Consider the following 21,303-nt stretch of genomic DNA (forward strand, 5'->3'; position numbering starts at 1 on the left):
TGGTGCTATTCTGTTAAATGTAAGTATGATGGCGGAAATCACTTAAGGCGAATCCATCAGTATTCAATCAGGTAAAGGCCATCCTGAAGAGGATGGTCTTGCAGGCCCTGCGGAACTGTTCAAGGCTTCGCAGGGCCCGCACTTCTTCCGGGAGCTGGTTTCATAGGTTTGGAGCTGCAATAGAGAAGGCCCGTATACGAGTATTCTTTAATTTTGCCTCCTTTGCCCCGGGGATAGTCAGTTGGTTCTTTCCCGCTGACCTCAGTGCTCTCTGGGGTTCGTATGGGGAGAGACTGTCCTTCAGGTAGGCAGGTCCTTGACCATATAGGGCTTTAAAGGTGATAACCAGCACTTTGTAACGAACCCGGTACTCAACTGGCAGCCAGTGTAGTCCACGCAGCCCCGGCTGTATGTGCTCCCACTTCGGGAGCCCTAATAACAGCCTAGCCGCTGCGTTCTGCACCAGCTGCAGCTTCCGGGTTTGGCACAGAGGCAGCCCCATGTAGAGGGCATTACAGTAATCCAGTCTTGAGGTGACCGTTGCATGGATCACTGTTGCTAAGTCCCGACACTCTAGGAACAGAGCCAACTGCCTTGCCCGCTTCAGATGAAAAAACACTGACTTGGCAGTGGCTGCTATCTGGGCCTCCATTGATAATGAAGGCTCCAGTAGAACTCCCAAGCTCCTGACTCGGTGCGCCACTTTCAACGGCACACCGTCAAAAAATGGGAGAGGAATTTCTCCTCCCAGAGCGCCGCGACCCACGCAAAGGACCTCTGTCTTCATTGGGTTCAGCTTCAACCCACTCAGCCTAAGCCAACCTGCCACAGCCTTCAATGCCAGGTCCAGATTTCCTGGGACGCAGTCAGGCCGGCCATCCATTAGCAGATAGAGCTGGGTGTCATCTACATATTGATGGCACCCAAGCCCATACCTCCGGGCAATCTGGGCAAGGGGGCGTATGTAGATGTTAAATAACATCGGGGAGAGAACCGCTCCCTGCGGCACCCCACAATCTAGTGTGCGCCGCTGGGACAACTCACTCCCGATTGCCACCCTTTGTCCCCGTCCCTTGAGGAAGGAGGAAAGCCATTGTAAGGCCGACCCCCTAACCCCTATGTCGGTAAGGCGGCGGGTCAGTAACTGATGGTCGACCATGTCGAATGCAGCTGACAGATCTAACAACATCAGCACTGCCACGCCGCCTCGATCCAGATGCCGCTGGAGGTCATCTACCAAGGCCATCAGCACTGTCTCCGTCCCATGGCCTGGGCGAAAGTCGGACTGGCAGGGGTCTAGGATGGAAGTATCATCCAGGAGCCCTGGAGCTGCAACGTCACTGCCCTCGCTATAATTTTACCTAAAAACGGTAAATTAGAGACTGGTCAGTAATTTGCCAATTCGGCCGGGTCTGCTGTACTCTTTTTCAGGAGCGGACGGACCATAGCCTCTTTCAAAGGTGCTGGAAAATGCCCCTCCAAGAGGGACCTATTTATGATGTCCCGTAAAGGATATCTGAGCTCCCTCTGGCAAGATTTAATCAGCCAGGAGGGGCAAGGGTCCAAATCACAAGTTGTTGGGCGTGCAGTCGAGAGAATTCCCTCAACTTCCTCCAAGCTGAGTGTGTCGAAGTGATCTAGGACTAAATCAGAAGACATGCACGGAGCCTCAAGTGCATGTACTGTATCCAATGTGATAGGCAGGTCCTGGCGGAGCGACGTGATCGTATCTGCAAAAAATTTCACAAAAGCCTCACAGCCTATCTCTAATTCTCTCACGCTTGGTCTGCCTTGAGGCAGTGTAGTAAGATTTCTAAAGAATTGTGCCGGGCGCGAATCTGCTGACGCAGTCCTAGCTGCAAAGTAATTTTTCTTTGCGGCCTTGACTGCCATCTCATAAGACTTCATAAACGTTCTATAGGATTTGTAGAATCTTTCGGGCTCAAGTGCCATGTTCTACTGGAGAAAGTTTTCCTTCCAGATGTTTCGTTCTTAGCTGCGGAGAACATCCTCAGTGGCGTTGCAGCCGGAGCAGGCGCTCTGACCTTCTTGGCTGCTATAGGATGTTCTCGTCGCTTCATCACGAGTATGCCGCCACTGCCTCTCTAGCCATCTGAGCCCTGTAGCTCCGAGGTGTACCATGGAGTCAGCCTCACACGAGGGCGCAGAGGGCATCGAGGTGCGATCTCGTTGATAGCCCTGGATAGCTGGTTTTGCCAGGTCTCAACCAGGTCATCAAAAGAATCTCCAGGGGGCCAGGGATCCCGCAGAGCCGTTTGGAACTGTTCTGGGTCCATCAGGCTCCGCGGGCAAGCCAAAATAGGCTCGCTGCCCATACAGGGTTGAGGCGGCATCTCCATACGGGCCTTGAGGGCTAGGTGATCCAACCATGGCACCGCTTCTGCCGCAATATCGTTCACCAAAATCCCGGACGCAAAGATCAGGTCTAACATGTGTCCTGTCTGGTGCGTAGGAGTCGTAACAAATTGAGAGAGTCCTAGTGTCGCCACGGAAGACACTAGACCCGTCGCCTGATTGGAGGCCGCATCATCGGCGTGGACATTGAAATCACCCAGGACCATAAGCCCTGGGTATTCCAACGCCCAGCCCACCACCGCCTCCATCAGGGATGGTAAGGCGCTGGCTGGTGCATTAGGCGGACGGTACACCAGCCAGATCGCGACCCCTCTCCGACATCCCACACCAGACCGGCACATTCAATGCCATCGATCATTGGGGCCGGGAGAGCCCAGAAGGAGTAACCCTCCCGTATGAATAGCGCCACCCCTCCCCCCCGCTCGCTAGTCCGCGATTGTTGAAAGACCAAGTAACCTGGGGGGGTCATCTGGGTGAGAGCCACCGTCTCCTCATCTCGCACCCAGGTCTTGGTCACGCAAGCCAGGTCCATATCCTGCTGAAGCAGGAACTCCCTAAGGATCGAGGTCTTGTTATTTACGGACCTGGCATTACATAACACCAATGACGGAGACGGGCAATTCCTCTTGGCCCCACTACCTGTCACCATTGGGATGGGAAGTAGACTGGAAGGAGGCCGAGCACTATTTTGTCTCCGCCTCCTTCCTTTATAATTCTGTCCATTCCCACCGTCATACCTTCCCCTCCCCAGGAGCACTGGAATCTCCTGGCCAAGCATCCACACCTATGCCCGGTATGGTCTTAGTAATACTAGGACGACCTCCCCTTCCCACTTAGATTATTTTACACTCACAATTTAAGTTCCCACCCCACCATCCACTTCAACCCCCTAATCATCAGACTCACTATTTATTTAATCAATAATTAATTAGTATAAAGCCCACCCTAATATTCCCCCCAATTGATTAGTCAAGATTAAACAATTTCATTCTTAGCATTTTAATAAGAAAATCTCCCCAAATTTCAATCCCCCCAATTAATCTGCTAAAAAAATAAATATATAAATAATAAATCCATAATACCAATCAATTGACTAAAATCCAATTAATTAATTAATAGTAATTTCCAATCAAAATAGTGGTCAGTAGAAAATCTATTGTTCAGTGGAATGGAAGTCCAGGATACCAAGTTAGGGGGGAAGATAGTAAAGTGCGGTTCTTTAAAGTGCTATTTTAAAGTGTCAGTGCTCAGACATTCACAGATGTTCTCAAAGTGCGGGTGCAGTTCATGTAGATGTGGCTTCCTCGGGACCTGCTAGCACTCGCAGTTCAGGTGACCCGGGAGGGGTGAGTCCCCCCCATGTCCTCCCAACTGTTCAGCTAAGCCCCTACACAATCACAGTCCCATCACTACCTCCAAACGCTCCGTAGCTCAGCACGTTGGGCTTCCTTGTGTCACTCGAGCCCTGTACAGGGCTTCCCAGTTGGGGAACTCCCAGCTGCCGGCCCAGCTGCGCCTGGGTAGCGTTCACACGGTAAAGAGGTGGGGAGCGAGAGATGAGAGTTGGAGGGTGCCCCCCAAGACGAACGCCCCAGGACCAGTCCACCACTCCGTCCACTCATAGCACTCCAACAGTTTCCTGGCCTCCGTCTGCAGCAGCCTCCGGCCACACCCCGGTAACACACTCGCCACCCGCGTTCTCGTTACACCCACCGCCGCACTGCGCTCCTCTCCCCGGCACCGTTCAGACTCTTCTCACATGCCAGTCTGCGGCCACGCCCCGCTTCCGCATCACATGCCAGTCCATGTCCTCTCTCCGCAAGAATTGAGAGCCGTCGCTTCCGTCGTCTTGTGAGTTGAAGACTCTTTAATGTGCGATGGTCGCACTGTTGTTAATTTTAGTATTTGTTTGCTTTGTTTGTTAATATCATGATGTTATATAGCTGTTACCTGGTGGGAGCCCTAGCACCTAGGCTCTCACCGCCACCGCCATCTTAGGTAAAGGAGCTCCTGCTAGAATTCCACCCCTGACTAGGCCTTATTCTTCTTTTAAAAATTTCTGCCCAGAAATATCATGCCCTCTTCCAGAGCTAAAATTGACTGGAAATCTCCTGCCGTAAGCAGGCAAATGGGAACCTAAACATAAAATGCCATCATACTTTATGACTATTTTTTAAAAATCACATAAGAACCCAACCAGAGAGCATAAACCCAACATGCAGCTTAAAATGAGACTCAAAACAGTTCTGACTAGCAGCAATCTATTAAAATGGCAGTAATAGATCAACTGCTTAATTAGAAGCCTGGGTAAAATGACATGTTTTTGCACCTGAAAAAAGAGTGGGAAGGGCCAAGTGAGCCACCAGGGCAGGGTGGTTCTGCAGGTGAGGTGTCACCACTGAAAAAGCCCTGTTTCAAGTCTCAGGTGTGGGCACATGAACAGGGCACGTGGGGCAGTTTTAAATTGGGAGGATGAACAATACAGGAGAAGCTAGTCCTTCAAGTACCCATGGTGGGCACAAGAAATTTAGGACTTTTATAAGGATCAGCGCCCTGAATTGTACCTGGGAAAAAACATAGACACGATCTCTTTCAGACAGACGATCTCTTTCAGTGGATGCACGAACACTGAAAAGAGTAGGAGAGAAGAGTAGAAGTCCCACATTCTTGAAAAAGCCTTCAATGGTAGTCGGCTTTTTTGGTAGACAAAGCCCAGCAGGAACTCATTTGCATCACCCCGACATTCCCATTGTTTCACACAGGGCTTTTTTGTAGAACAAGCCTAGCAGGAACTCATTTGCATATTAGGCCACACCCCCTGATGCCAAGCCAGCCAGAAGTGCGTTCCTGCTCAAAAAAAGCCCTGGTGTGTAGTCACAGAGGGCAAGGGCAAGGAAGGGGGGGGGGATATTTCAAACAGCCATTTCAAATGTTATCACTTTTTATGAAGTTCTGCCTAATTGTTTATATGTTTATTGTTTATATCTCTTTTTTTCCATTGCAGGATATGGCCCAGAGAAGGGCAGGGAACAAAGAGGCCAGCTTGCGCCAGGATTCCCCTCGCTCTAAAGAATCTTCTTATGTTTTTAAAGTCGTTCTTCTAGGTAGCAGTTCTGTAGGGAAGTCGAGCTTAGCTTACCGCTACGTGAAAAAAGACTTCCAGGACTCTCTGCCAACAGTGGGCTGTAAGTTGATGTGGTTTTGTGGCATTCTCTGTGTTGCAAATGGACCCGCAATCATCAGACCAGTGTAAAAGCCTGTGAAAACAGCCAATGTTTGGTTCTGGAAACACTGTGAGATGGAGTAGCTGGGTGGGTTTTAGTCTTTGACCGTTTTCGCACACAGCTTACCTCGCAGTCACAATCCTGTTCCCTCTGCAGTGTCTGGTCGGATTTCCCCCACCATCTGCGCCGAAGTTACAGGAAGCGCCGCAGCTTTTGCGTAGCAAACGTAAACCGCTAAAACCCAGTTTACGTTTGCTACGCAAAAGCCGCGGCACTTCCTGTAACTCCGGCACAGATGGTGGGAAATCCAACAGACGCTGCGGAGGAAACAGGATTGTGACTGCGAGGTAAGCTGTGTGCAAAAACGGTAAGAATCGCATCAGATCATCTTCTAATCGGTCATATGCAAGATCAGCTGAAAGAGAGTCCACTATGACTTGCTCGCTCGCTCCCTTCTCATGGCTAACTCCGTAGTGACAGAGTGACACCCAGTGAGACAGGCCACACAGCGCAGACCCTGAACAGAATTAACTATGGCATGTGGTGTTGGGGGGGGGGGGCGGGGTTATGTGTGTCCAGCTGTCTATCTCCCATCCCTCTCCCTTAGTATTTGAAATGCAGCTGCTGATGGTTGAAGAATGAGAACCGAAGCCACTGAAGAAGTACAGAATGATTATATATAAGCAGGGGTCATTTTGTAGAAAAATAGGTGGTGGAGCTCATTAGCATAATCATTTGCATATGCCCCCCCAGCCAAAAGCAACATAGCATTGCCAAGTCCGACTCAAGAAATATCTGGGGACTTTGGAGGTGGAGCCAGGAGACTTTGGGGGGTGGAGCCAGGAGCAAGGGTGTGGCAAGTGCAATTGAACTCCAAAGGGAATCCTGGCCATCACATTTAAAGGGACCATGCCCCTTTTAAATGTCTTCCCTCCATTTGGAATAATGAAGGATAGGGGCACTTTCTTTTGGGATTCATAGAATTGGATCCCCCAATCCAATCTTTTTGAATGTTGGGGAGTATTTTGAGGAGAGTTGCCAGATACTAAGCTGAAAATATGGTGCCTCTACCTCAAAAACCAGCTCCCGTAGAACCCCAGATACCCACAGATCAATTTTCCATTATATCCTATAGGAATCGATCTCCATAGGGAATAATGGAGTGCCCAGCAGACATTTCCCTCTCCACTCTGCTTTCTGATGACCCTGAAGAGGGGGAGGGCCTCCAATCTGGGGGATCCTCTGCCCCCATCTGGGGATTGAACAACCATATTTTTGTAGTAAATTTCAATCTATATTATCGGAGGCTGGTCTGCGCAGAGGTTTATGTAACCTTTCTTCCTGCCCCATCTGGGGATTGGCAACCCTAAAGCCACCTGATGCAAGAAAGGAGAGCCCCAGGCCAGCGAGGCCTGCTTGGGCTGGCTAGAGATCCAGTCAGACCAAGCAGGCCTTGCTCACCCGGGACTCTCCTGGGTTGCCCCCTCCCCCGCCACAGTCAAAAGGCCAGCAAGTCACCCACCACCCAAAATCACATAAGAAGTGGAGAAGAAGTGAGTGGTGTGGGCTTCCCCAGGGGTAATGAGGGCTGCTGGTGGTGTGGCAAAGCTCCTGGTGACTGGCTGGCTGCCCGCTCTCCTAATCCAGGGATTGTTATGCAGCTGCACCTACTATTCAATGGACAAGGTAGGTGAGGAGGAAGAGGGGGAACTGTCAGAAAGGTTCAGGAGCTGTGCTCCTGTGAGATCCTGCTGAATCTGAGGCCTGTAGGGTTGCCAAGTCCCCCACAGCTGCCAGCGGGAGACTTTTATTGTGCACAAGCAGACCACATGGCACAATGACGTCACCCAGAAGTGATGTATTGTGCCAGGCACATCACACAGGACGCTTTAGGAATTCGTGGGAAACTTTATGGTTTTTCATGGGGATGCTCTAGCAATTTGGGGGGAAACTAGAGTTTCCCCCCCAGATTGCTAGAGTATCCCTGTGTGAAACCCTAGAGTGTCTCTGTGCGACATGCCCAACACGATATGTCACTTCTGGGCGCTGCTTCAGCCATAGCTTCCACCATAGCACAAAAATGTTCACAACATGACTGAAGAAAAGTTTTAATATGAAAAAACAAATTAAACCGTGTTATTTTAAAAGGCATCTTGTTAAGCAGAGCTTCTGCCTGAAATGTGGAAGTTACTCTTAGAATTATGCATGACATTTTGTGGCTGTTGCAATCATTTTGTGGTTGTCTACACCTTCTCTGGCGGCCATTTTGCAGTCACACCACCCCCGTGTCCACCTGCAAGCTCAAAGAAGTTGGGCACCCCCATCTAGTGTGCTAACTATTGTCAGTTTCCCTCTTGCCTTTAGGTTCCTTCTTCAATCAGTGCGTCCCTGTAGACACCACCATAGTTAAGTTGGAGATCTGGGACACAGCTGGCCAAGAGAAGTACCACAGCGTCTGCCATCTCTATTACCGAGGAGCAAATGCAGCTCTTCTGGTCTACGACATTGCCAGGAAGGTAAGGGCAAAGTGAGGTGCTGCTTCCCAACTTAACCTTCACTCCTCCCTCCTTTTGCCCCATCTCTGTTACTGAATGTGTCATTTGTAGGGCCTGCAGATCTCCCTATGGATTATACCCTATGGAGATCAATCCCCATAGACTATAATGAAGAATTGATCCATGGGTAACTGGGGCTCAGAGGGGGGCTGTTTTATGAGGTAGAGGCACCACATTTTCAGCATAGCATCTGGTGCCCCTCCTCAGTAAACTCCCCAAGTTTCAAAAAAATTGGACCATGGGGTCCAATTCTATGAGCCCTAAAAGAAGGTGCCCCTATCCTTCATTATTTTCAGTGGAGAGAAGGCATTTAAAAGGAATGTGGTCCCTTTAAAAGTGATAGCCAGAACTCCCTTTGGAGTTTGATGGTGCTTGTCACAACCTTGCTCCTGGCTCCACTCCCAATGTCTCCTGGCTCCACCCCCAAAGTCCCCAGATATTTCCTGAGTCAGACCTGGCAACCCTACCCTGGGGCCGGCTGGCCTTCCTGTCTGGTTTTTGGGTCTGGACCTGGATTATCTCATTGCTGGTTCTGGCTCGGGTAATCTTCTGCACTTCTTGCGGATGCTGAATTTCTGTTAAAGCTATCTGTGCCAGTGCCCATCAGTACTTTCACTAGACGGGACCTGGGGATCCCTGGAATTATAGCCCTTCATTATAGCTCCTACCATACAGTTTTTGTCCAAAAACCAGAGTGTTGTCACCGACGTGCCTACATCACTTCCAAGTAATGTACACACATCACTTTAATTTCTGGTGTACCTCATTTATTTGGGAGGCATTTGCCCCCTGATGGCCAGCTGGTGGGGCCTGGTGGTGGGGGATCCTTGCCTCCACCAAGGGGTCTGACATCCCTACACCAGCAGCAAGAATTTAGCTCAGCAGGATATATTTGCCAACCTCCAGATGGTAAACACCTCAAAGCCTCCCCGTGTAACAAAAATAAATAATACTCCTTTTTGTTCCTACTTGTCCAGTATTTACTAATAACAAACACAGTGCTCACAGTGATAACCAAACATATTAGAAACAAGCATATTTGTACAACACAAAATCCCTCCGGAACCGAAAGCACATGCTGCTCCTACTGTATGATGGATTGATGTCCTATAGAAAAAATATAGAGCTGTGATACAAGTCCAACAATATCCAAGACCAGTCCAATATTGTTTCGAGTGCAAAGACTCTTCTTCTTGGGACCGTCTTCTTTGCTGTTGATTCAGTAGGTAAGCGGTGCTACTTTTAACTTTTGTTTCACTTTCATGGCTTTGTTTTCATTTCTCCTTGGAACGCCTACAAATTGTCTTCATATCTGTTGTGTCTTGCAATGAAATCCGGAAGTACAGCACAGCGACGCGGCAGAGGTGACCAGAGGAAGTCCCCTGGTCACTGGGTGTAGCGCGCGAAAGTACTCCGCCAATTAAGATCTGTGGCGGGAAGTTTGACTGGCCAGGATTGGACTAGGCCAGTTGGAGGGCTGTTCCGGGTATTGTATATAAAGCGGGACCCGGCCCGCGTTTTGCCCTCTTGTGATGTACCAGCTAATAAAGTATGTTGCCTTCAACACATCTCGTCTTCGAGTACATTACACTGGCGACAAGGATGGGATCTAGCTGGGACGACTCCCCAAGCGGGAAGTCACTGACCTGGCTGGAGACGAGGAAGGCATGGAGCCGCAAGAGACAGAAGCGCCCGCCGCTGCCATGGCGAACCCGAGTGTAACGATGGGCCATCTTGCTGAGTTTGACCCCGCCAACCTTGAGAGGTGAGAGACCTACACGGAGCGGGTCGAATGCTACCTACGCACAAACATGATTACCGACGACAACCGCATGAGGGACGTACTCCTGAGCATCTGCGGAGAGGCCACCTTTGAGATCGCCAGAGGTCTCTCGGCCCCCGCGAAGCTCACCGAGAGAACGTGTGGGGATATCGTCAGACTCCTCACCGGGCATTTCTTGCCCCAGCCTTCCATCATCACCTGCCGATTCCTCTTCCACAAGAGAGATCAAGGGCCCGGAGAAACGGCTGCCGTCTACCTGGCCGCTCTCCTCCAGATCGCAGGGAATTGCGGCTTCGACAAGCGGGAGGAAGCCCTGAGAGACCGATTCGTCTGGGGCCTCCGAGACAAAAGGCTGCAACAAAAGCTCTTCGCAAAGGAGGAGCTCACCCTTCAACAAGCTTTCAACGAAGCAACCGCATTCGAGAGAGCCACCAAATCGTACAACAACCCATGAGGAGAAGCAGTCCACCAGGAAGAGATGGCGCCTGGCGACCCAGAGGACGAAGAGGCATTCCAGCTCCGCTGCCCACAAGGAACGGGCCCGAGAGCCCCCACGCGACAACGAGCAACGGAGAGACCGGCCAACAGCAAGTGTGCCAGCTGCGGCGACCCCCACGAGAGGCGGGACTGTCCCTATCACAACATGGACTGCAGGAACTGCGGAAAGGTGGGCCACATAGTGCGGGCTTGCCGGGCCAAGGCCAATCACAGACGCCAGACCGCGCACCATGACTCAACCGATGCTCACACGACATCATTGACTAGCCTGCAGGTAATGAACTTGCCCCTCTCCACCCCCGACAAGGTCAAAATGTCGGTCCTCATCAAGGGCACTCCATGCCTAATGGAGGTGGACTCAGGATCCTCCATCTCCATAATTTCGGAGGAGACCCTAAAGAAACTGTGCCCCCGCCACCGGCTCCAACTGAGACCGGCTGATTTTATACTGCGGGACTTCCAGAAAAACCCTGTACACATCTTGGGCTGGGCCAGGGTACAGGTAGAGAGAATGAACTTCAGGGGGCCACTGGACATTCTAGTGGTAAAGCGCCAGCTCACCACATTACTGGGACTGGACTGGTTTCGATCATTAGGTATTCAATTAGTGGGGGTGGAGCAGTTGCAAACGACCAACTTCGAGAACATGTGCTGGGAATTCCCCAAAGTTTTTGATGGGTCCCTGGGGAGTTACAAGGGGTCACCCATCACCTTACCTCTCGATCCCCTAGTTAGACCAATCAGACTAAAGGCCAGGCGAGTTCTGTTCGCTCTAAAACCCAAAATAGAAGCGGAGCTGGACCAACTCACGGCCCAGGGAGTATTAGAACCAGTGTCCTATGCGGCCTGGGAAACTCCCATAGTCATGCCGGTGAAGCCGAACGGGGATGTGCGAATATGCGCTGACTACAAGTGCACTATAAATAAAGCGCTCCAGGACAATCCCGACCCCGTTCCAGTGGTCAGCCACGTCCTGGTGGCCTTAGCTGGCTCTAAGATTTTTGGGAAACTGGACCTGGCCCAAGCGTACCAGCAACTCCCGGTAGACGCCAAGACAGCAGAAGCGCAGATCATTGTGACCCACAGTGGAGCTTTTAGGGTACGGCGGTTGCAATTTGGGGTTAGTGTAGCTCCGGGGATCTTTCAGAGCATAATGGGCTCTCTTCTCAAAGGGATCCCCGGAGTGCAACTGTTTTTCGATGACGTTCTGATCGCCGCCCTGGACGCAGAGTTCAGCAGCCGACTGAGAGAGGTACTCCGCCACTTCCAGGCAGTGGGTCTAAAAGTAAAGAAGGAAAAATGCTCGCTAGGGGTGCCGAGGGTGGAGTTCTTGGGCTTTGCTGTTGATGTCGCGGGAATCCACCCGACGGAGGGCACAACCAGGGCGATAGTCCATGCCCCGCCTCCCACGTGCAAGGCGGAGCTACAACGTTTCTTGGGCTTATTAAATTTTTATCATTCGTTCTTGTCCCACAAAGCGGCCATCGTGGAACCCCTCCACAGGCTGGTTGATAAACAAGCCCCGTGGGTTTGGGGAAAGCAGCAAGGCGCCGCTTTTCAGGCAGTCAAAGACCTCCTTGTCTCCAATGTGGTGCTCCACCATTTCGACGAAGCCCTGCCACTGATTTTGGCTTGTGATGCTTCCCCGTACGGAGTGGGTGCAGTTCTGGGACACCAACTCCTGGACGGGAGGGAGGTTCTGGTGGCGTACTATTCAAGAACCCTGACCCCCGCACAGCGCAACTATGCTCAGATCGACAAGTAGGCTTTGGCAATCATGGCGGGCATACACAAATTCAACGACTACCTGTATGGTAGGCGTTTCACGATTACCATGGACCATAAGCCGCTCCTGGGCCTCCTTGCTCCAGACCGTCAGACCCCACAAATCTTATCACAGTGAGTCCTGAGGTGGAACCAGTTTCTGAACTCATACACATACACATACACCCAGAGATGAGCTATCCACATACAAGGGATGCATACTCTGGGGTAGCAGGGTGGTGGTTCCCCCCCAATGCGGAAGCAAGTATTAGACGCTTTACACGAAACACACCCGGGGATAGTGAGGATGAAAGCCCTGGCCCGCAGTTACGTATGGTGGCCGGGTATGGATGAGGAGATAGAGGGGTGGGTGAGAAGGTGTCAACCCTGCCAGGAATCCCAGCCCGATCCGCCGAGCGCCCCCGTCCACCGCTGGGAGTCCAATCGGTGGTCATGGTCCCGCCTTCATTTAGATTTTGCAGGGCCATACCAGGGCCAAATATTCTTCATCCTGGTCGATGCATATACTAAGTGGTTAGAGGTGATCCCCGTAGCTTCCACCTCCACAGCAGCGGCGGTCAGAGCCCTGCGAAGGGCCTTTTGCACGCACGGGATCCCTGATACCCTGGTCACGGACAATGGGACTGCTTTCACCTCCCGGGAATTCTGGGAGTTTGTGAATAGGTACCTCATCAAGCACATCCGGTCCGCCCCCTTCCATCCAGCCACCAACGGCCAGGCAGAGCTCATGGTGTGCACCACCAAAGAGGCCCTGGGTCACATCGTACAGGGGGACTGGGACCACCGCCTGGCATCCTTCTTATTTCATAAAAGAATTACCCCCAACCCCGTCACCGGGTCATGCCCCGCCGAACTACTAATGGGGAGGAAACTGATTACGAGGCTGGACAGGCTACACCCAGAGAGGGCCACAGACATCCACAGTTCCCCCGAAGTCAGGGAAGCGGTGCAGGGATTCTTTCCGGGGGACCCGGTCTATGCAAAGAACTTCGCAAGCGGCCCAGAGTGGGTTGCTGGCCTGGTGCTTCGGGTAATGGGGTCCCGCTCGTACGAGGTCTCATCCGAGGGGGGTCAGATCCTAAGGAGGCACATAGACCAGTTGCGCCACCGCACCTTGCTGTAAAAACCAACAGGGGTTGGGGAAGCGGCGAGCGGGGGAGAGCTAGCAACGAAACCCCCGGAAGCGGCCCCACAGGCGCCGACCCTACCGACGACATAAGCGGAAGAGCCAACCAGCGGGGAGTTCGACCCACCCAGACTGGCAGTTCCGGAACCGCAACCAGAGCCAGGCAGCCATCCGCCGGTGGCGAGTCCCCGAGAAGAGACCCCCTCCACGGCGGCAGCCCCAACGCCCCAAATAACCCCGAGGCGGTCAACCCGGGAACGCAGGGCACCGGCCTACTTGAAGGACTATGTATCTTGAACTAGGGGGGAGGAGTGTTGTGTCTTGCAATGAAATCTGGAAGTACTGCACAGCGACGCAGCAGAGGTGACCAGAGGAAGTCCCCTGGTCACTGGGTGTAGCGCGCGAAAGTTCTCCGCCCATTAAGATCTGTGGCGGGAAGTTTGACTGGCCAGGATTGGGGGTTGTAGCAGGAACTCCTTTGCATATTAGGCCACACACCCCTGCTGTAGCCAGTCCTCCAAGAGTTTACAGGGCTCTCACTACAGGGCCTACTGTAAGCTCCAGGAGGATTGGCTCCATCAGGGGTGTGTGGCCTAATATGCAAAGGAGTTCCTGCTACAAAAAAGCCCTTAGGATATTTTGTTCCAAGATGCATCACCTTGCAACCAATCCTGTTGAACTTCAGTTGCAAATGTTGATCCCCAATAACTCGATATAGTTACCATCCTGAGCAATGTGGTATTATCATCCACAAACTTGTCCACTGTGCTCCTCACCAACAATTTAAAAATTAGAAGCATGTGACAACCGAGCTATTTTAACTATTTACATTATTTTTCTTTTCTTGTCAGGAAAGTTTTGAGAAAGCAAAAGTGTGGCTGAGCGAACTGGACAAGGAATTCCTTCAGAATGAAATAGTTATAATTTTGGTTGGTAATAAGGTAGATCTTTCAGAAGAACGGGAAGTCACCATACAGGTAGGTCGCTTTTATTGTGCTCTGGAATGTTATGGGGATGGGGTTGCCAAACTCCAGGCTGTACCTGGAGATCTCCCACTATTGCAACCGATCTCCAGGCAAAAGAGATCAATTTACATGGGAAAAAATGGCTACTTGGAAGGTAGACTCTATGGCATTATACCCCCATTAAAGTCCCTTCCCTTCTCAAACCCCACCCTCTGCAGGTTCCACCCCCCAAATCTGCTAAAGACTGCTAAAATGATTACATTTTTGTGCTCCCCCCCCCCACACACACCTAGGAGGCAACAGAATTCGCAAAAACGAAATGTATATTATACATGGAAACCTCAGCAAAGTCGGACTACCAAGTGACGGAGCTCTTCATGACACTAGGTGAGTTTTGCTTTCTCGTGCAGCTGGTCCTGCCCAAGAAGATCTTATCTGCTCTTATTTGCTCAGCCTTAACTTCCCACTTAGCCACGACCAGGCCTCAGATTCAGCAGGAGCTCACAGGAGCTGACGGTTCCCCCTCCTCCTCCCCACCTACCTTGTCCATTGAATAGGAGGTGCAGCTGCATAACAATCCCTGGATTAGGAGAGTGGGCAGCCAGCCAGCCACGCCCCCAGCAGCTCTCATTAATCCCTGGAGAAGCCTGCACCACCCTTTTTCCACGTCTTATGTGATTTTGGGTGGCCGATGGCTTGTTGGCCTTTTGACGGGGGGGGGGGGGCAGGAGAGCCTCAGGTGAGCAAGGCCTGCTTGGGCTGGCTGGTCTCTAGCCAGCCTAAGCAGACCTCACTCGCCCAGGGCTCTCCTTTCTTGCATTGGGTTGTTTTTGACTGGGGGGGGGCGGCATATGCTAATGAGCTCCACCACTGGTTTTTCTACTAAACAACCCCTGGCTGTGACATTCAGTGGGTGGCCTTGGGCCAGCGTATTCTCTCTCTGATTGCTTGTGGAGATCAAATGTGAAGGAGGGGAGAATCACCTACCTGAGCTTCCTGGAGGAAGAATGGGATAAAGATTGGGGTACCAAGAAAAACACAAACACACAACTTGTAATATACGTTTTAAGCCTTGTAGTAACCAAGTAGTCAAGGGATGAATCTGTGGGCTCTCTTTGTAGTGACGACATCACATTGCTAATGTTGCACGACAGCACTCTAATTTTTGGTCAAAACTCTATGGCAAAATCAGCTGCAAACAACAGAATTTTGCAGAAAGTCACAGAACAACCAGCACATTACACAGAACAATCAGCACAGTCAACAACCATCTTCCTTATCTTCACACCCCTTCCAACCCTCCCAGCAATTAACACAGAACAATGGTCACATTCAACAGCCAGTTTCCTTATTACTACCCTTCCAGGAAGCCCCACCAAACAATGGGCACATCCACAAACCAATTGCCCTTTCATCACAGCCCCTCCAGCCTAGAAATAGCAGCTCTCCAGCAGCCCTAGCCCCACTCAATGCACAGCAGCCAAGAAGGTCAGAGCGCCTGCTTCGGCTGCAACGCCACTGAGGATGTTCTCCGCAGCCGAGAACAAAACGTCTGGAAGGAAAACTTTCTCCAGTAGAACATGGCACTTGAGCCCGAAAGATTCTACAAACCCTAATAATAGAATTTTGCCCGAAAAAGAGTGCCATAGCCTGAAAACGTGATGTCATCGCTTCCAGATGACATTATTGTATCACATGCGCTTCACTTGCACACTGGAAGATCCCAAAGAGAACCAAGGATCCCCACACTGGTAGCCAGGTAGGATTTGGCGGCCCTAACTCTCACTGAGGTCCCAGCCTCCTTCCCCCACAGGCTCCACCACCAAACCCCAGGGGTGTCAAACTCATTTGTTATGTGGCCAGATCTGACATTAAGGAGACTTTGTTGGGCTGAGCCTAACTATGTCGGGCCGAGCCATGTGTGTACCTATTTAAGATTAGGTAGCAGAGATATAAACTTTTTAAAGGACACAGACAAACACGACAAAAGATTTTTAGCATTGTTGGTTGTAAAAGTGCTTTCTTTGTATATCTCCCATGGGATCCAGGGAACTGGGCAAAGGAAGCTCTGGCTCTTTCCCATCCTCCCCAGGGGACCAGGAAGGGGAGGAGCCTCAACCAATGGAGAAAATTGAGGCTTTGCTCTGTAACTCCTGTGTGATTGAGCAAGCCTTGCAAATCAAGCTGAGAGGCAGAAGGAAGCAAGAGAGAGGGAGAAGGAAGAAGAAGAAGATATTGGATTTATATCCCGCCCTCCACTCCGAAGAGTCTCAGAGCGGCTCACAATCTCCTTTACCTTCCTCCCCCACAACAGACACCCTGTGAGGTGGGTGAGGCTGGAGAGGGCTCTCACAGCAGCTGCCCTTTCAAGGACAACCTCTGCCAGAGCTATGGCTGACCCAAGGCCATGCTAGCAGGTGCAAGTGGAGGAGTGGGGAATCAAACCTGGTTCTCCCAGATAAGAGTTCGCACACTTAACCACTACACCAAACTGGCTCTCCAGAAGGAAGCAGACAAGAGCCAGTTGCTCGGGGGCCTGATAGAAGCCCTCCGTGTCAAGCATCGCTATTTCAAAATAATCAAGCTTTTGTTTTAAATCAAAGACTTGTTTTATTGAAACTCTATGACTTGCTCCAAGGACTGAAACCTTGGAAGTAATGCAGGTCATTACTTTACTTAAAGGTTACTTCAAAGGCAGGGTTACAGATAACTTCAAAAGAATAACATAAGGATGTAAATTGCATTGAGGGTTCAAAGGCTATAAGCAACTATCTCTTTGGTCACTAAGGAATGGCAATATCTCCTGTTCTCATACATTCTCAACGTGCTGATAAGACCTTCGGGTGAGAACCTGTGGGAGAGGCATTTTACATTACTATTACAAGGTTACTGACACATCCTGAGTTGGTGAGCTTGATTATGCAGGGGGAAGCCACTACTGAAAGAAAGAAGAAAGGGGAAGAGGGGGGGAAGGGCTGATGAAAGTAGTACAGGCAATACAACATTCAGAAATAGCAAGCTTGACACTCCGGGGGCCTGTTTGACACCCCTGCTCTAACTTCTTCCAGCTTTGCCACGATCGGGATTGTCTGGTCCTAATGGGTCCCTTTCACCATCATAGTGATCGTGAATCCAGGGAAGTGGTGATGTGGGGAAGGAAACAATTGCCCGGGAGACTTTGTTGCTTACTGCACACAAGTTGCAACCTCTGCTTTTTTAATTTATCTGACCAAAGAGTGTTTGTAACTAATTATAGAAAAGTAAGATTTCTGCTTGGTTTTCCTTTTTCTCCCCTCTCAAAGCTCGTGAGTTGTTAAAACTGGAGCAGCAAAAAGAGACGCTGCTTCACTCAACACCTTGGAAGAAATCGCGAATTGATTTGCAAGAGACAACTTTCCGCCCAATGAAATGCTGCCAGTAGTAAAGCCCCATTGTCCAAATAAGGCCAGGGGGACTGAGATTTTTGAAGCATTCTTTGATGAAGAAAAAGATCTCAAGATGTTGAAGGGAGCATATTGCCAATAACTTGGGAATAATCTTTAACAACATGATGACTTTTTTGTATCTGATTGCTCTATAGCGGGGCTCCTTAACCATTTTGAAGCTGTGGGCACCTTTGCAATTCTGATGCGGGATAGTGGGCACAACCCCAAAATGGCTGCTTCAGGACGCGGAGCCAAACACACAGAGGAAGCCCAAATCCAGGGGTGAAGAGGGGCAATTTAAAAAATAGTCTGAGACAGAGGAGTGAGAGAGAAGAAAACAAACACTGTGGTGGCTGCTGCCCCCCCCCACATTATTTTAATCTGCATAGCCAATTGGATCTTCAGTGGCCAGTCAGAAACCTTGCTGGATGACAGCCGCATCCACATTCTAAAAACCAGAGGTGGAATTCAAGTAGGAGCTCCTTTGCATATTAGGCCACACCTCCCAGATGTAGCCAGTCTTCCAAGATCTTACAAAAAAGAGTCTTGTAAGCTCTTGGAGGATTGGCTACATTAGGAGGTGTGGCCTAATATGCAAAGAAACTCCTGCTAGAATTCCACCCCTGCTAAAAACACTTGGTGGGTGCCAAGAACATGGCAGTGGGTACCATAGGCGCCTCGTTGGGGATCGCTGCAACAAAAACATTAGCAGTGTGATGTCATTTCTTTGAAGAGTTCTTTTCCTATGATCACTTTGTCCATTTCAACAACATGAAAGAAATAATAAGATTTGCAGGGCACACCGAAGGCCCAAGTAACCCACAAAGGCAAATAGATCCAGAAGCCATAGACTGTGGACTGCCAGGTGTTGGGTGCAAATGCATTTGTGTGCACACACACACAAAGCTGCCTTATCCTGAATCAGACTTTTGAAATCTGATTATATTTTACACGTAAATATTTGATTGACTGCCTTCTTCAGGGCTTTTTTTGAGCAGGAACACACAGGAATACAGTTCTGGCCGGCTTGGTGTCAGGGGTGTGGCCTAATATGCAAATGAGTTCCTGCTGGGCCTTTAAAAAAATCCCTGGCCTTCTTTAATGTACTATTCCTTTTGTTTAAATGCAATTTAACTCAGCACATTTTGTAAACAAGCACAGTTGTCTACTTAATTGGTTCTCTTGGCATAATTCATGTCATGTAATTTTTATTGATCAATAAAATGTTTTTGAAAGTTAAAAAAGAAGTATTTTCTATTCAGAATGGTAGCTGCTCTCCAGAGTCTCAGAGTCTTCTATTACCTACTGCCTGGTTCTTTGAACTGGAGACGCTGGGGTTTGAACCTGAGATCTTTCATATGCCAAGTAATGCTCTACCCCTGGGCTATGGTTCCTCCCAAGAAATGAGCAGAGGCAGTTTGGCATTCCCTTCCTCTACACAGATGCTGTTCTTTCTTGGTGGTCTCTCATCCGAGGGTGAAACTTGACCAATCCTGCATAGTTTCCAAGTTCTCAGGAACCTGGCCTATTCGAGTTGCTCTTCTCTGCTCTTGTCACACATCACTGCAATTTTAACAAAGGCAAGCCAAATTCCAGGCATTTTATCAAGCCCCTGGCAGGCAACAATATATATATCAGGCACAGTTCTCATCAGGGCTTTTTTTTTTAAGCTGGAACTCCTTTGCATACTAGGCCACACCTCCCTGATGTAGTCAATCCTCCTTGAGCTTACAGTAGGCCCCAGACTAAGAGCTCTGTAAGCTCTTGGAGGATTGGCTATATCAGGGGTGGGTGGCCTAATATGCAAAGGAGTTCCTGCTTCAGAAAAAGCCCTAGTTCTCATCTTTTGGTACCTGTCCCAGCCAGGTATACACCCTGTCCCTGTTTTTCTCTTGAGGAAGGGTGCTGTCTGAGGATGCCCCGTTTAAAAGATTAGCATTAACTCCCATTTCAGCTGAACAGTGTAACCAGAATGTCAGTTTCACTTGGGTGCATTTGAGTTGCTGTCCAAGAATTGCCATAACAATGGCATGTCTGTGGTAGGATTAAACATGTCCTTTTAAGCATCCCAACCTTTTATGGTTAGTTTATGAACAGGCTCTGCCTCTGAAGCCAGTGAAAGACACACACCCCATTTCACAGAAGATCCAGCAGCGATAAGTGGTGATGGTGGATGTACTGTCAAGTGATAGCAGATTTATGGCAACTCGGTAGGGTTTTTAAGGTGAGAAATGAACAGTGGTGGTTTGCCATTGCTTGCTTCTCCATAGTAACCCTGGATATCCTTGGTGGTCTCCCATCCAAAGACTAACGGGAGCCAACTCAGCTTAGCTTATGAGATCTGACATGATTGTGCTAGCTTGGGGCATCCAGGTCAGTTTGGTGTAGTGGTTAAGAGCGGTGGAGTCTAATCTGGGAGAACCAGGTTTGAGTCCCCACTCTTCCACATGCAGCTGCTGGGTGACCTTGGGCCAGTCACAGTTCTCTCAGAGCTGTTCTCTCAAGAGCAGTTCTCTCTGAGCTCTCTCAGCCCCACCTACCTCACAGAGTGTCTGTTGTGGAGAGAGGAAGAGAAGGAGATTGTAAGCCGCTATGAGACTCCCAAGTGAAGGGCTGGGTATGAATCCAGCAATAAGGACACGTTGTGGGGAGGGAGATGAAGGACAAGAGGTGCTGGGATGAACAGCAGCAAGTAGCAGTCATTAACATCCTGCATCCCGTGGGCAGGCGTGGAACAAAATGACTGGAGTCTGAGGCTGCCAGTTGGCATGAGGGGCCTCTCCCAGGGATTGCGTCTGATAGTAGAAAACCTCAGTTCTGCCTGGGACTCCTTCTAGCTGGGCTCAGGTGTGAACTAGGAGTTGTATACATACTAAGCTTACTTTGCCTTTTGATGCTGTCTTCCCTGCCCAGACATGCATGGCGCCAAGGGTCATTTTGCAGAAAAATAGGTGGTGGAGCTCATTCAGGGATTGTTATGCAGCTGCACCTACTATTCAATGGATAAGGAGGCGGAACTCTCAGAAAGGTTCAGGAGCTGTGCTCCTGTGAGCTCCCACTGAAACCGAGGCCTGCGTGGTGCCAACGTATGTGGCAGCACATGCCTCACAATGTGTCTTTTTCTAGGTCAGCTGTGCAAATAGAGCAGGGCTAGCTGTAGACTAGGCTAACTTCTGGCACCTCACCCCTTCACTGATAACATCACCGAGTCACACAGGGAGCACCCAATTTGTCACCCCCCAGAAGGTTGGTGCCCTAGACAATCACCTGGTTTGCCTAGTGGCAGGGCTGCCCTGACATAGTGGACTGTCCCAGAGTGTATGAGGTGTTGGTACTAGTCTTGACTTCTTTTTCTGTGTTGCTGACTAAGAGGTGGACTTTTCCTAATTCCTTGCCTCCTTCTGGTATAATTTAAACTCCTCCCTCCAGGTGACAGGGATGGCAGTTGCGTGTTCATTTCTTGCTGTCCTAGTGTGTGTCTCTTGCCTTCCAAAAAACTGTTCCTTGAGATATTCCCCTGCCCCGTCCAGGGATCAGAAACCTTGTGTGAGGGAGGTCCTGGCCTT

The 21,303-nt window shown here is 50.1% G+C and overlaps 1 protein-coding gene across 1 annotated transcript; it reads left to right on the forward strand.

Moving 5' to 3' along the window:
* Positions 1-5,383: 5,383 nt before the first annotated feature.
* Positions 5,384-18,981, forward strand: RAB17 (RAB17, member RAS oncogene family). Its single transcript, XM_060257859.1, has 5 exons — positions 5,384-5,561; positions 7,965-8,116; positions 14,199-14,324; positions 14,606-14,699; positions 17,615-18,981. Exons 1-5 carry the CDS (start codon positions 5,384-5,386, stop codon positions 17,731-17,733), a joined length of 669 nt encoding a protein of 222 aa, XP_060113842.1. The 3' UTR covers positions 17,734-18,981.
* The last annotated feature ends 2,322 nt before the right edge of the window (positions 18,982-21,303 follow it).

This window comes from Heteronotia binoei, chromosome 1 (genome assembly GCF_032191835.1).
Source record: "Heteronotia binoei isolate CCM8104 ecotype False Entrance Well chromosome 1, APGP_CSIRO_Hbin_v1, whole genome shotgun sequence".
Taxonomy (NCBI): domain Eukaryota; kingdom Metazoa; phylum Chordata; class Lepidosauria; order Squamata; family Gekkonidae; genus Heteronotia; species Heteronotia binoei.